At 38.1% G+C, this 16827-nt stretch overlaps 2 protein-coding genes and 1 non-coding gene across 4 annotated transcripts; 1 reads left to right on the forward strand and 2 right to left on the reverse strand.

The window, feature by feature from the left end:
* Positions 1–1530: 1530 nt before the first annotated feature.
* On the reverse strand, positions 1531–13195 carry LOC137040982 (cytochrome P450 2J2-like). Of its 2 annotated transcripts, XM_067416866.1 has the most exons (10): positions 13020–13195; positions 11197–11299; positions 10909–11071; positions 7705–7854; positions 7453–7613; positions 7191–7367; positions 6955–7096; positions 6678–6865; positions 6423–6564; positions 1531–1979 (listed from the first exon to the last, which is right to left on the reverse strand). In XM_067416866.1, the coding sequence occupies exons 1-10, from the start codon at positions 13055–13057 to the stop codon at positions 1804–1806; spliced, it is 1440 nt and encodes a 479-aa protein (XP_067272967.1). In that variant the 5' UTR covers positions 13058–13195; the 3' UTR covers positions 1531–1803. The 2 variants fall into 2 exon arrangements, with proteins under 2 accessions (XP_067272967.1, XP_067272966.1); XM_067416865.1 differs by lacking the exon at positions 13020–13195 and having other exon boundaries at positions 11197–11449.
* On the forward strand, positions 4573–4647 carry trnaa-agc (transfer RNA alanine (anticodon AGC)). The gene has a single exon. It is a non-coding gene; the product is annotated as a tRNA-Ala (tRNA).
* LOC137040986 (cytochrome P450 2J2-like) lies at positions 13066–14684 on the reverse strand. The gene is made up of 5 exons (XM_067416871.1): positions 14666–14684; positions 14412–14544; positions 14114–14290; positions 13373–13514; positions 13066–13202 (listed from the first exon to the last, which is right to left on the reverse strand). Exons 2-5 carry the CDS (start codon positions 14463–14465, stop codon positions 13147–13149), a joined length of 429 nt encoding a protein of 142 aa, XP_067272972.1. The 5' UTR covers positions 14466–14544; positions 14666–14684; the 3' UTR covers positions 13066–13146.
* Between the last annotated feature and the right edge of the window lie 2143 nt (positions 14685–16827).

A 16827-nucleotide genomic window follows, 5' to 3' on the forward strand; every position in this document is an offset into this window, starting at 1 on the left:
CTGGGAACGCCACTTAAAGTCGGACATTCGACCTGTGAACTCGGAGCACCTCGATCAACACCGTTTTTGCTTTTCGTCAGCTGTTTTCAAGGCGATTTTATGTTGCTTTTGCCAAGCACGATATTCTCTCGTTGTGTTTTGGCGACCTCGTGTGGTCAACATGTGAATACGCCGAAGAATATCTGAAGTGGGCCCATTATAAAGCTAAAAGAAAAACGTAAAAATGGGTGCGGGAGACATACAAAATGTGCAGGAGTGGGGGTCCCCAGGACAGGCTCTGCTCTATAGCATGTACCCAGCTCGCTCTTTAAAAAAAACAGACTCAAGCTAATGCAATGCCCATAAAATAGTTTTAAACAAACTTTTATTTTAATAGGGGTGTTAAATCCAGTGTCACAAACATAATTGGTGCACTCTTGGCATGAATCAGTGATCAAAACAAATGTAATCCCCCAGTTAAACATTTTGATATTAGCCTGACCTTTCTCCAGCATGTCGATCAGCGAGGTTATCACCCTCTTTTACTAGTTTATATCCATCCAACATAATCCTTGGTCCAATTCTAATGCTAAAAATCTTGCCATATTTTTCTGCAAACTGGTTTGAAAATGAACTAAATGTTAGAAACAGCAGTTTTAAATGCAGTATTTGGGGACTTACTAACTTTTTCATGCTTATTTTTGTTTTAGTAGTTTAATTGAAAGCTACATTTTTGTTGATGTTATTGTACAATAATAACAAAAAATAAATAAAAAGTCCAACCCTGTTTAAAATGGATTAAGCTAATCTCCCAGACCAACTAAAACATGCTAAAAAAAAACCTGAAGGTGGCAGACAAGCCACCACTAGCATAAACAGAGTCACGGTAAACCAGTTTCTTTCAGAAACCAAACTGCAAGTTGATTTGTTATTGTTGAGCGTTGTATGTATCCACAACATCCACAAAATATATCAATCTATAGGCCATATTTGCTCAAATATAGGTAGTAATGTTACGTGTATGTTGGGGATACAGCTGTCATTAGAAGGTTAGTTCCCCCAAAAATGAGAATTACACCATGATTTACTCACCCCCAAGTCATCCTAGGTGTATTTTCTGAAGAATACAATCAGTTATATTTAAAAAGTCCTGGATAATCCAAGCTTTATGGCAGTGAATGAGAGGCAAAAAAAGTGCATCCATCCATTATAAAAGTGTATCCACACGGCTCCAGGGGTATATAAGGCCTCTTCATAAAGGCCTTCTGAATTGAAGCACTTGTGTAAGAAATATATCCATATTTAAAACTTTATGAAGTAAAATATCTCCCTCCAGACAGTTTTCCATATATAACTTAAGAAGAAAGTGTAACTCCTCTTGCAGTTCAAAATGCTTACTCTACGTCTCGACGTCATATATAGCGGCAGTTACACTTTTTTACACAGTTCTCTAAGTTACACAGTTACAGAAGGCGGTCTGGCGTAAGCTAGATATTTTACTCACACAAACCCATCGATTCGCTTCAAAAGGCCTTTATTAAACCCCTGAGCTGTGTGGAGCACTTTTATAATGGATGGATGCACTTTTTTTGGGCTTCAAATTCTGGGCTGCCATTATAAAGCTGGAAAGAGCCAAGACATTTTTTATATAACTACAATTGTGTTCATCTGAAAGAAGAAAGCCACTTTATTTTACAAAACAATAGAATTGGTGCATATTGGAAGTATCACAAGCACATGCAATACACAAACAGTAACCACTAAAGACCTGTAAGCGAAGAATGAAACAGAACTTTGCTGTGAGTATAGCCCGTATCGGGGCCTTTAGCGTGACACTGCACATAATTTATATGATTTGGGACACCGAGTGGTCCCCAGTCTGTAATCCAAGTTGGGCTCCACACCCGCTGGTGAAGATAAAGTGAAGCGCTGCAGCAGAGAGGAGAAAAACAGGAACAGCTCCATCCGTGCCAGCTGCTCCCCAGGACACACTCTCTTTCCTGAAAGTAGATACAAAGAGACAATACCTTATGCTACGGGTGGGCGATATGACCAAAAATGATCACGATTATGACAAATTTTATATTATGAGAACAACACAAATCACAGTATAGTTATTTTTGCTTTAAAGGAACTGTATGTATGAAATGTATGTCAATTAATCATAAAATGGCCCTGATATGTCACTAGACATTAAGAAATCATGTTAATTTTAAATACTTATATAAATGACAACAGTAGTCCGGCCAGGATATTGTCATTTAAAAGTTGTTGTTGCCGCCCTCAACTGGTGTTGATATTGACATGTGTTTTGGCCTGAAGCTCCGCCCTCCACCTATCGACCAATCACGAATGCAATAGTGTTTCGGCATCCGGGTTGCCAGATCTGCTCTAGTTACCACAGCTGCAGATCTACAAATATTCCTGCATAGTACCAGATACACCCGCATTACCAGTTTTGGCCACACTCTTATATACACTTCCTTTTAGGGGTGTCCATGGTTAACCGATTAACCGATTAACCATTAAAAATTGCGTAACCGAGTGAAACATTTTGCTCGGTTAAGTGGGGTCAATGACGTGCTTTGAATTTAGTTGTAATATATTTTTGCACCAATAGAGACCGCCAGAGCGCTCCCAGACATTTGTAATATCCACAAGAAGAAGTCATGACCTGCTTAGTTTCTAACATGAAGCGGGCAAAGAAAAGTAGAGCGTGGGAGCACTTTAAAATTGAGAGTAACGGGGCAAAATGTAAGTGTTGCAATGCAGTGCTTACCGCATTTTTCAGGCTATAAGTCGCACTGGACTATAAGTCGCATTAGGGCAGAAGCAGAGCGGGAGCCGCGCGCGCTGTGCATAAAGGAGCAGAAGAAAGAAAGTTTGAAGTGAGAAACTTGTGAGGGACTAGCGAAAAGCAGAGGTTACTTTAACTGTAATGAAGAAAACAAAAAAAAGCTAATCGCGGACTGAAAGCAAGATGGCCAGAGCTGAAGGAACGAGTCCACAGATGCTTGAACTCTCTGCCGGGAGAGGCTCAGCCGCGCGAGTCAAACGCTGTGTGAATCATTCTCGGCTGCATATTTTACTACATGCCCAAATCATGCAGGCACCCTCGCGGCCACTTGCATTGCTCGTGAACTGGAGCGCATCTCATCCTAATTTAACGAAACTCAGCGTACGCCTCACAGACATGAAATATATCTTAAGGAAGCTTGAAATGTCTTTTAACAATTTAAAACGAAAATAAATAGGCAATCCATGATGTGCATTTCTCTCTATAGGCGTGTTCACTACGGAGATGGCGGTCGTCAAATTAATAAACTAAAAATAATAACCCTGACGCACACTATGGTTAACCGAGTATTAACCGCTAAGGGCCTCGGTTAACGGTTAATGAAAAACTTGAAAACGTGCAGCCCTACTTCCTTTAAATAAGGTTACTACATAAAAATGTGATACCACTGAAAGTTTTATCATTATGAACACCATCTTCAATATCATTAAAAAAAACTATTACTAGACTAAAACCTAAAACAAACTACAATAGAACAAAGACACAAATGAAATAGACCTACCTCAAAAACGTCAAGCACTAGAAATACTACATTAAATTTATAATCAAATGTGTATAAAAACAATGCATAGTTTTTACTGTGTACATTAAATATACATTTATTCTAATTTAAGTTACAAAAGGGATTCAGTCAAGAGCAGTGAGAGATTTTCTCTTCTTTACTTGACTAGCATTGATAACGACAGCAGGTAAATTTGGACGCTGTCACTTTAAGACCGACTGCATGGATGCAATATACTCATGCGTTCTTTCACAATTTCTTAGTTCTTTCTCAACTGTTTACATTAACTTAAGACATAAACGACTGTGTTTGGGATTAGTATTATCTAGGGACCTCTGTGATTTAGAAATTACTCCCCCACATCTGAGTTTTGCGTGGCGCATTCGCACGGGATAAGCAAAGCCTGTGATTTTACTCGAATTTACTGACTTCTCCCGGATATGATGTCAAGACTTCGTTATAGCTGTATGAAATCATAAACAGGCATCGATATTTTGCTTATTTTATAGTAATAAATAAACATAATTTCGTTCAGTTAGATAACAGACGCCATGAACTGAGCACAGACCAGCGGCAGGAATCAGATTTCATTTATCGAGTGAGAAGCTGACACACGGCGGATGATTCAGTTTCATTGAAAATGTAAAAGCGCCCATTTAAACGATCTTGTCATTGTAGCCTACTGTTCTGTTCTGTTTTTCATTAAGAATAGAATGATGTTAGTTCAATCATTCAATCAGTTTACTCCCAAATTGATACTCATTCTAAAGTGTAAGTATAGCCTCCGTGCGGCTGCACGGGAATTCATAACGGTGTGCATTATGAACGCAGCCTCCATTCTTCGTGAAAGATAAAGATAGAAATGCTCACAGCGGAAAAAAACCCTTGCAAAAATGATATACGATCCACCTAATCCTGGCCAAATCACAGAGATGTCGATTCGCACGGCGGCACAAGACTACTATTATCACAGGACCTCGGTGTTCGGCAAAATATGGTAACGTCAGGTCATTTAGCTTTCCTGTAGCTCAACCAGTAGAGCGTGGCGCTAGCAACGCCAAGGTCATGGGTTCGATTCCCAGGGAAAGCAAAAACTGACAATAATGTAAAATGTGTACCTTGAATGCAATGTAAGTCGCTTTCGGTAAAAGCGTCTGCCAAATGCATAAAATGTAAAATAAATGTTTAGGATGGGATCCAAGTCTTCATCTACATCAGACGATGCAGAGGTAGAGCTACAAAAATCATCAAGGACATTAATCACCCGGCCAACCCCCACTTCACCCGGCTGCCTTCTGGTAAGCGCTTCCGTAGCCTGATGGCCAAAACTGAGAGACTCAGGAGGAGTTTCTTCCCACATGCCATCAGACTCCTGAACGCTGTCACTTAACAACATGTGACTTCACCTCACTTCAGTACTAACAGCTCACATACTGATATTGCACTGCACTTTATTCTTGTGTTCCATGTAACTACTCATTATAATGCTGTTTGCACATTACACTCCTGCACTTCTGTTATCCACGTATTTATTTTTATAGTCTCCAGTTTACTTTATCTCACTTATTTTATTCCACATCTCTTATTTCTTTTACTTGATTTATTCATAATTCTACATATGTATATATATAGCACCTTATCCTATTCCTATTTTATAATTTATTGTGCTTTTTTTGTTAATTGTTATTTGCTGTCCATGGAGCGGACCTGTTTACATTTCACTGCCGGTTGTATTCTGTATAACTGTGTATGTGACAAATAAAACTCTTGAACTTGAACTGGAACTTTGCGGGCGAATTTTGACTTTACAAATTACAGAAATAGCCGATCAAGCCTAACTAGGCGGTAAAAAGCAGTCAGTTCAGATCTCAGGCGCTCTATGAGCAGCGGCTTCATGTCGTGCATCTCTTGCACAGCACTGAACCAGTCTCTCAGAGAGCGCACATGTAGGCTATTTCAATGAGTTCTTTTGTTGCTAATTGTGCTTCAATGGTTTAAAATCACATTTTTTAAACCACGATGCTTAAAAACGCATGCAAACGATAAGCTGTTGTGACAGCAAAGTCACACGAGCACAACCCAGATAGAAACGATAGTAGGCTATAACAAATATATACCCACTGACAAATTTCTACCGATTATTTGTGTCTACCAGTATACCTCCCACCCCTACCTTAAGCCTTGCACTTCTGCAAAGCAAATATGGATATGACTGTATTCCAATATAAAATATTGTAGTGTGAAAAAAGTATAATATTCAGGGTTTTTTTCTGTATGCTAATTTCTCACAGAAGCACATTGCTATGGAAGCTTGTTTCTGCCACAGAATAAAAAATAAGAACGGTTACTGTGTCTTTTTTCTCACTATTGCGAATCAGAAGAGAGTGATATAAAGTTGGAACTGTGAGTTATAAAGTCAGAATTGCAGGATATAAACTTGCTATTTCTGAATTTTTAACACGCAATTGCGACTTTATAGCTAGGCATTTTTCCTTCAGAATTTGACTTTTTATTTTTCTGAGAAATAAAGTCACAATTACGTGTTATATAGTCAAAGTTGCGATTTCTTGTGACTTTATTTCTGGCAAATGCGATCGATATCTCACAATTTTGAGCAAAAGAGTCAGTGACCCCTAAAAGGATATGGTGATTAAAAAAAAGATATAATGTCATGCTGTTAAGTCATATTTGTAAGGTAAAGTCACAATGTGAAATAGCTGCAAGATACAAAGTAGGAATTATATTTTTTACATGGAACATTTTTTTGTAGGGCTATGGAAAATTAAGCTTGGCTATTTGCAGCTCATCATTGGAAATTGTCAAAATATATCAGTTGATTTTCTAGAAAGGTGATTTTTCTTGTACCTAAAGAAAAGGGCAAGAAGGCATCTCTCCTCCTGAATTTGCCCTCCGCATCCAGGAAGTGAGCGGGGTTAAAAGAGTGAGGCGTCTCCCACTCGGACTCATCAAACAGCACTGATGTCAAACTGCCAATCACAGCTGTGCCCTAAAGAAACAAGAGGTTTATCAGGGGCCAATGGTTTCAATCACAGACAGTCTGAATTGTCCCGATGTTCATAGACATACAGTACAGTGTTACATTTACTAGTACTACTGTACCTTTGGAAGAAAGTATTCTCCTATCTGAGTATCTTCCACAGTAGACCGGGGCAAATTTAATGGGGCAATATTTCCAATTCTCTGTATCTCATGAATGACAGCATTGGTGTAGGGCATGCTGTCCTTGTCTGATAAAGATGGCTGCCGCGACCCTCCAACAACACGGTCAATCTCCTCTTGAACTTTGGCTGAAGATTCAAAGTAGAGACAGTCCAAGACAAAATTGAGAGTGAGAGTATATAACTTTTGAATGTCATTTTTCACAGCAAGCTCTCACCCTGTATCTCAGGATATTTCATCATGTAGAGGAGAGCCCAGTACAGAGTAGTGGAGGTGGTCTCAGTTCCCGCTACAAACAGATCCAGAGTACAAAAGCACAAGTTCTCCACATCAAACCCAGCGGCTGTGTCGTCCTTAAGCTAAACAACACAAATGAAGCATTTCAATTCAATAACCACACAAAGCATTCCTGTACCAGCACGCTTACTGACGCTCCCTCAGAAAAGGTCTTACTTTTTCCATCTCAGCAAGGAAGCAGTCAATGTAGTCTCGAGGATCTGATGGATCATAATCTGCTCTGTGTGCATTCACCTTCCCTTTAACAAAGTCAATCAATTCCTGCCACAGAGCAAAAAGTTTCTTGTGTGGTCCAGGCAGTCGCCGCATGAGCCATGGGAAAGTGTTGTAAAGCTAAATAAATAAGGACAAATACTTTGGTTGAGCAATGAAGCAAATAGCGGCAAAATGAACATGTTTACTTGAGGGAAATGTTTACTTGAGCCCAGAAGCCTCCATCCAGAAACACAGCCTGATTGATGTTCTTCAACAGAGACTGGAAGTCATGGTCACTGTACTCAAATCGATTCCCAAACACGAGGACACAGATCAAGTTTGACACCGCGTTGTTCAGCAGGATTTGAGGGTCAAAGGGTTGACCTGAAAATGATGATCATGATAACTGTGACATAATGGCACTGCGGACTATGAACGACAAGGCTAATTTCAGTTCACAGGCTTCAATACACACCATTCTCATTTGAAAAGGCCTCATTGAGAAAGCGACATTCAAGATGAATGGATGGCTCCAGGCTTTTCTTTCCCAATCCGAAGTTTCGAAGAGTTGAGAGTGCAAATCTCCTCTGTTGCTTCCATTTATATCCATTTACAGCAACTAAACCTGTTCAAAGCACATTTCATAATACTTTCCCATTTCACAATACTCATAGCAATTTAATAAAAAATCCAGCATTTGGAGAGAAACTTTCTCCAGTATCATAGGCGTCAATCTAACACTGTGTCTTCACCGACCGCAACCTTTGGTTACTTCTTAAATGTAATAGCTTTAATACTAAAATATATTCTTAACTGTATTGACATTTATTTCCATATTATGAAACCATCTTTGGAAAAAAAATATTTGAAGTGTAATTTGATTGTTTAGTTTGTCTCACATCCCATTAGATTACATGGCAAAAGGACTGAGCGGCAGCATTGGTTTTCAGCGTGGTAAAAACACAGCTAAACCGGAAAAGAGCTTTGAGATTGACTCTACAAACAGATTTGACAAGAAATCTGAGATATATTTTTACAGATTGCTGAAAGCTACAGAAAAGAGATGCAAATGGATCGCTGCAATTCACAGAAACAACGACTCCAGGCAGAGAAGCGTGGATTTGCAGTAATCATTTTGTGTCAATAAGTTGAATTTTGTGGTCAAATCAAAACCTATATAGTATTGTTATATATTGTATTGACAACTCATCAATTAAATATTTACCATCTTATATTTTGCATAATTGGATGTTTTTAAATAAACATTGACAAAAATTGTACAAATTTTAGTATAACATTGATATGGGATCACCCATGTTTTAGACCTACTTTGTATTTATATAAAGTGTTCACAGGAAATGCACAAAGCAAATTTGCTTTATGCATTTCCCGTCGAAATCAGGCTCAGGATAAATGTAAGGAAACACATTCCTGGATGCATGTCAATATCCATGGATCACTGCATCTTTGGTTAGTTGTAAGGAATGCTATATGGAGTCCAAACTCTAGTTTAACTTTTAGTTTCGACACATTTCAAGGTAGGAAGGCATCAAGGCAGGTCCAAATCTAATGTTATCTTCACTTCCTGTCTCCTGAGATACCTTTATCCGAGTTTTGAAGGACAGTTGAGCTAGAGAAAAGATGGTCTCCAAAAGTTACATATCTTACTTGTCAGTTGGTGTAAATGTAAATTTTTGACCAGCATTTTCCACTTCTGATGTCATTTCTAACAGCGGCCTAGCTTTTCGGACACAGCCTACAACTGATGAACGCTCAGAGGCCTGAGAATTCCTGCGTCTGACCAAAATGGCGCCGTAGCTTTTCCAAACTGCTGATCCAACGTGGCTCCAGAAATATGAAGATATAAATCATTTTTTAATTGATTATTAAATTGTTTAAAAGCAAAACCAGCAGTCCTTCTGATGCACAGTGTCCGAATTCACTCACTCATTTTCGTTCACTCCAAGTGGACTATTAGTGGAGTAATGAAGGTAGTATAGGGGATGATTTCGAACACAGCAATTCACAGGTGGAATTTACATTGAAACCACAACTTTAAAAGTATTTAAAATTATATTTACAAATCAAGTCAAGTCAACTTTATTTATATAAGCGCTTTTACAATGATGATTGTTTCAAAGCAGCTTCACAGTGTTAACGACTGGTTTTCAGTGAACGACTGGTAATGCCTCGGTGCTCTAGTCTAGTCTAGTGAACGAATGAGAAGGTCTTTTGTCCCTGCAGCCGTTAGATATTTCAATGAACACCATGAATGTATGTGTATGTATATTTACATTTACATTTAATCATTTAGCAGACGCTTTTATCCAAAGCGACTTACAAAAAGGGGAGAGCAATAGAAGCAACGAAACAGACAAGGCCAAAAACCTGTAAGAAATCTCAATTAATTAGCACAGTACGCAACATTGTTTTTTTTTTTTTTTTTTTTTAAATATCTACAACAAAAACTCATGTACGCAAAATACAAAACACTGGATTTTGATAGCAATGACAACCCATTAGGACTAAGGCTGTTGCCCCAGCTGTTGTCGTTAATGCAGATTCAGTGGCCCAATGGGTTGGTTTTGTATTCTAGCTAAACGCGCAGCAATAGCCATCTACAACAAAAACTCACGTACGCAATATACAGAACACTGGATTTTGATAGTTATGATAACTATGTAACATACCCGCCTGAAGGCACAAATCCGGATGAGACGTAGATATGATCCAGGAGTGTGCGCTTTTGGTCGTTGCTGTGGTGATCAGTAAGTGCTATTCTGTATTGGTCAAGTGCAATTGGAAAAGATGTGTCTTAAGATGTTTTTTAAGAATGGCTACAGACTCAGCAGCACGAATTGAGATCGGCAGGTCATTCCACCAGGTGGGAACGGTCCTGGAAAATGTCTGCGAGAGCGATTATGTATGTATATATGTGTATAGATAGTTTTTTTCCCTTTTTTTTTCTACTTTTGATATGGTATCATGTCATCTTAATTAGGCGTTATTAGTTTTTTATTTAATCTGTGTGTTGAGTTTGATGGTTGTATTGTCGAAGTTGGTGGCATATCAGTTTCCCTATTGGGGTTAGTAAAGTTTTCCAATCCAATCCAATAAACAGGAAAATACTGCAACAAAATTTGATTCGGCTTTACAGTCGTTCTGGAGAAAACGGTGATGTCATCAGCTTATTTAAATGTATATAATGACAATATGGGCAGATCAGTAATTTAGTTGATACAGCTTATTTAGTAATTCATTTTATTTGGATATTTAGTTAAGAAAACTTAGATTGAAATTTTAGTGTTATAGTTTTAGTGTCCCCAACTGAGCAAGCCAAACCAAAGGCGACAGTGGCAAGGAACCAAAACTCCATCAGGGCGTGATGGAGAAAAATAAACCTTGGGAGAAATCAAGCTCAGTCAGGGTGGCAACCTTACAGGTCAGAAATCACATTAGATTGAAATATTCGAAAGTTTGAGGTATCACGCGATAGACGGTTCTATTGAGGATGAAGCTACGATTACTCAAAAATATGGATCGGAATCATCGCGCCTGAGACGGGTATTTCTTATTATGATGTGTCGCGTAAACAATTATTGAATATTCAAAAGATTGTCGAGAGTTGTCACACCGGAGACAGGTGACCAAGACTGACCTTTACAAGAATAAGACTGACCTTTGTCCTCGGAAATGTCATTAATCATCGGTAACACCGGTCGATCCGCCAGGTTATCACCCTGTTGTGTATACACCTCCTTCACTCTTTTGAATCCGCTCAAAATAACAATTCTTGGTCCGAGAATTCGAATGTTCAAAATGTCTCCATACTTTTCTGCAAACTTCAAAATATAATTTGAATATACAGATAAATAAATACTGCTGAATTTCAGTACACTTTTGATTTTGAATTGCATTAACGTCACAGACATAACCAAACAAAAATACAATTATAGATTATATTTACCTTTGCCACCTGAAGATGAATCTTTGTATGATCAACAAGATGAAGGTGTCCAATAATCGGTAAAGCCCATGGTCCAGGAGGAAAGTTCTTCGGTGTTTTATGCCTGATATAATCACCCAACAGTAAAAACACACAGGAAAATATCAAAACTGTCCTGATATCGATCCACTCGCAAAGACGCAGCAGGTCCATGATGCTGCTACTTTTTGGACTGCTAAGTTAAGTTTGAAGTAGCTACTGCAACATTTATTTTAATCTACTGCATTAAGATGTCCTTGGACCGCCTTTCTTGGCACAAATCCACCTGATGCCTTATATAAGGCTATTACGTAATATACCGAACTGGAGCCTTTCTTTTGTGTTTGGGTTGTTTAAACAAGAAGTCAGCAATTAATCTTTTTACAGCATCAAAATAAGTTGTGGAATGAAAGATGAAGTTTTCAAGAAAAGAACAAGTAACTATGAAGACATAAAAAACCAAAATGACAGAGACAGCATTTTTTTGTTGTTGGTAAGTTTATATCTGAAAGTAAGCGAAAAAAGTCCTTTCCAGTATTATGACTGGTCAGGAAAATTGGTCAAATAAATGTGAAAACCCTGAAATTTCTTTAGGAATTATTTCATACATCAAAGTACTTTCATACTATACAAATATAAAAGATCGCTGCAATCAGCCATTATCAGGGCCAAGCACAAATAAGAAAATAAGATATGCCAACATAGCTGGGAGTGTCAGACCAGCTGCAAAAATGAGCCATTAAAGACCTGTAAAGATCATTTAAGGTAAAATAGCAGTAACATTATAAATAGAGTCAATAATAATGATTTAACGGTTTAGCACTTTTGACCAATAGATGGCACAGTTACAAATGTATGTGGTGTGGTCAGAATAAGGGAACAATGACATGCAAACGTATGTGTCAGTATGTCAAAGCATTGCAGAGATACAACCTCAAGAGTCATTTTGGCATCATGCCTCAAATTCGTCACTAATACAAAACCGGTTTGATCTATCGACATGAAATCTATAAATATTTATAGACTATTATGTGATATATAGACCCATGAGTGTGAATTTAGCAGGCAACCTTGCCAAAATAACACACATTTGACCCCCCAAACACCATTTTACTATTGGGGTAAGTAGACGGTGGGTGGAGTCTATGTATTTGAGGATTTGTTTTGAGTCTAGACGCTAGAAATGTTTCAAAATCCACGTGCTGTGCTGCGATTCACAAATGCGCAAGAAGAGATCCACAAATGCAGAGGAAGCGATACACAAATGAATGCAACTTATGCAAGGCAGAGTTGTGTGTTTGTGACATCTAAATATATTGGTGGATTTTTTTGTTATTCACAAATTCATTTTTGTGAAACTCCTGCATATATTTGTGGATCTCATTCTATTGATTTGTGAAATGATTTATTTTTTGTGAATCGCTTTACATTTATTTGTGGATAACAATATATTTGTTTGGAATAAAGCTACAATATTACCCCCATACGACCCGGCCCCGGATAAGCGGAAGACGGTGGATGAATGGAAAATGAAACCTGACCCCGCCCACTATGGAGGAGCATGCTAAAATAATTTAAAGAACTGTTTCCATGGCAACACAACTTCCAATTTCAAAATGGTTATGTAAGCTTTCGGATGATACCTAATTCATGATGACTATTAAAATATGTGATAGGCAATTAAAAAAGAGGGACGGTGAAAGTCGAGGGGTCTGATATGGCAAGTATTTTGGTTGTAAAGTCTGCTCATATTCAAAATCATGCCAATGCTATAAAGGTTTGCTAAGTTTTGTCATTCAACTCACCTTCGGAATGAAATATCCTTCCAATATTGCATCTTCATTAGTCATTCTGGGCACACTAAGGGGCACAACGTTGCCCATTCTCTGGACCTCATGGATAACGGCGTCAGTGTACGGCATACTGGGTCGGTCAGCTATGTTGGGTCGGCGCGACGGTCCAACTACTTCGTCTATTTCTGCCTGCACCTTTTCTGAGCATATGAATATGATATTAGATACCAAAATTCCACAACATGTGTCTAACATATTTAATGAATATAATTGGTCAAATTAGTTTATGATCCTTATTAGCCTATGATGTATCTGCATTTTGCATTTCAAAGCATGGACAAAACTGATAATCTGGAGCAGTTTACCTTGGATTTCTGGGTATTTCATCATGTATACTAAGGCCCACAGTAAAGTGGTTGATGTGGTCTCAGTTCCAGCCACAAACAAATCAAGCACAGCATATTGCAGACCCTCTTCATGAAATCCTGCTTCCAGATCATCTTTCCTCTAAAAAGAACAGAGACATTATAACCAGCATTAGGGGTGGGATAAAATATAAATAATGTTGTCCTTCTCCGTGCGCTAATCGATACGTTAGTGCCAAATATTGATATTTTTATTATCAAAATAAGGAGCTATAAATAGATTTCCCTGCTCCCAAAGTAACTACTTCATGGCTCCTCGAGGTGGCGCTCAACACATAAATAAGGGAAACTTGAAGATAATTTAACTAGTCTAAGAAAAAGAGATTTTTAAGGGGATAGAGAACAACAGTGTGAGTAAAATAACAGCCACGTTTAAGTCCAAAGTCTGGAAAACCTGCACTTAACCTTTTCACAGGCATTTTTCATAGTTAGACTGATACCATGATGTAGGATTGTCTAGAGATATATTGATTATTACAGGATTGCTGTATTGTGATATTATCATGAGCCGTGTATCATGACGTACCCTGTGATTCCCCAGTAGAGATGATGGAAAAAGCAAACTAATTTAAAAAAAAATATTTTTTCTGTGTTTACCGAATATGCTGTATTTGTTAAACATGATAGGCTTATAAAAAGTCATATTTTCTTCAAAATGTCTGTGATAGAGAATAACAGTACCTTCTGGATCTCAGTAAGATAGCAGTCTATAAAATCTCTGGGTGAAGAAGGGTCCCAGTCTGCATGATGCTTGTCCACCTCTTCTCTAATAAAAGCACAAACTTGATTGAAGCAGGAAAACAGGTCTTTATGAGGTCCTGGGAGGAGGCCCATAACACGGGGGAACACACTGTAAAGCTATAATGGACACAGAGCAGGTCAACTTGGGTGGGCACCATTATTATATTCATGTCGTTTTCGACTAGTGCACTTCATGAGTGCCAATGACACCATATCGTCAGAATGATAATTGTAGTACCTGTATCCACACGGAAGTTTGTAGCTTAAGGGCTTTAGACATCAGACTAAGCATGTTCAGAAACCTCTGGTCAGTGTACTCAAACCTAACCCTATGGTAATCCTCACTTAGGGGTCAAACTTGTGATCTTCGGCTGTCAAAATACACCAAAGAAGATATATTTTTAAATTAATATATTATGTATTGTTTCAGTTATATTTATTCTATAATATTTTGTATTTTGAGTAGGTGTCATGGTACAAGACAATATTCACCTCTACGTTAAACACTTTAAATCCACTTTTAGAATATTCTCTTAATTTTTTTTGGGAAAATAAATGCCTTTCCGATCTAATATGTGAAGGGAAAAATGGACTAGAGCGATTTTAGCAAAAGGCGGATTCGAACCTCAGAACATCATCGATTTGCGTCAAAACTTAATTCCACATGCCATACCCCTAAACCACTGTTACTGTAACGTTACACAATCCTATGTCTTCCATAATTTTGTCTGGCCCAACCAAGTCTCCAGCGTTTAGTTGATCCTGGTAAGCGCTCATTGTTCTTCTTCCACAAGGGAGTTTGACGTCGCCATTTGTATCTAGGCGGTCCATTAAAGAACGCAACACATTTGTGTCATGGACGTCCTCAATCAATCAGAGGACGACTTTGAAGTATTTTCAGAAAAGTGTGCCATATACTTAGGCTACCATATGCTTAGTTCAAACCTGTTCAGACCTATTTTTTACGGTCTATGGTTCAGACAATTCATACCTATTTTTTTAGGTTCAGACATTCAGCCAGCGGTCCGTGGGCGTGACGTCTGAGGCCAGGACTAGGCCCAACCAGACATCAGTGGGCGGAGTTAGTGTAAATAAATGACAGTTTCATTGACCGTCTGCATGTCCCACTGTTTGATAACGGTTTTAAAGGAATTGGTGTGTACACAGTGGCGGAGCCAGGATTTTTTTATAGGGGTGGCCGGGCAGAGGCCAGCAACCATTCTGGGGTGGCACAGAAATCTTTGAAAATTTCAACATAAAAATTAGTTTGACTATTACATACTGGACTGTTTTAGTGCATACAACACAAATTAATACAGTTAATTTGTACTTAATTCTAATTGAGATAGTAAAGTAAATTAGATCATGGGATACTGAGTGAATTTGACAATTTATTTGTGTGTTATTCCCCAACTTCAGACAAGGGGCTCACATTATAGCTAAAGTTTAATTTGTTCAGTCAGCTCGGTTCTGGTTCTCAAAAACCCAATAGCTTAGCTTGTTCTCCATTGTTGCATCTATCATGGATGAAACATGCATATAACTACATAGCCTAAATTATACAATCTTCATTGAATTTTATATAATAAATTAACTCTTCCAACAGTTAGTCTGTAAGGACTATTTTTAAACCTCGCAACCAAAAAAGTAAAGACTGAAAGTTTATTAGTTGTCAAAATAAATAATTGCAACAGTTCTGTCAAAAATTTAACTCAGTGAAGGAAAGTGTGTTCTCTATTGAATCCCTATATGCAAAAATATTAATTTATTTAAATTATATAATAAGGCCAAAAGTCAACATTTTATTTTATGGATTTAAATTTTATCCATTGTTGTTTTTATACTTTACAAGTTAAAGCAAAATTAGCCCCCATCTTTCAGTATAAATGCACAGCGCTCACATTTATTTGTTAAAAACATGACATAAAATTTCGCAGTTTTAATGCAACTTTAAACACATTTTGTTTTGTTATTTCATGCTTTAAAAGATTACAGAAATATGATTTTGCACGTTCGTCGTAGTTTCTTTTGCGCTTTATTTGACGTGATATACAACGCGGATGAGCGCGCCACATTTTCGCGTGATATAGTGCGCGCGCCCTGAGCACAATAACTGCGCACACTGAGGACAGGAAATTTAGTTTTTCTAGGTTTTACTGACATATAGACTAATAACATCTCATCTGACCGCATACTGAATCAGGACAACGCTTCTACCGGAATATAACAGAAGTGTCACCAGTTTTCACACACGTCTTTCAAAAAAAAACAATGGCATCGAAAAAACAGAGAATTATATTATTGTTTCTTTGACCACACAATGTATGTGACTCACTAAAAACTGTCTTGCAACCCACCAGTTTAAGTCCATAGTATTCACTGTTGTCCTGCTGAAGCTCATTCAGGACCTTTTCCGCACTCAGCCTGTCGCTGAGGCGATGTTGGAGTGCGCGTACATCTTACATGTAAGTATTACGTTTCTGTGGTATTAAAGAGACGGTTCTGCGTTTAAATAAACAAAAATTACTTCATTCTACTAAAAAAAAACAAATATATACACAGCAGTTGTGAGCAGGGTGGCCAAATTAGGCCAGGGGGCCTAGCTCCGCCACTGTATTTACACCAACCATTATGACCTTTTTGCTTAAAAAGGC

Source organism: Pseudorasbora parva, chromosome 15, assembly GCF_024679245.1.
Source record: "Pseudorasbora parva isolate DD20220531a chromosome 15, ASM2467924v1, whole genome shotgun sequence".
Taxonomy (NCBI): domain Eukaryota; kingdom Metazoa; phylum Chordata; class Actinopteri; order Cypriniformes; family Gobionidae; genus Pseudorasbora; species Pseudorasbora parva.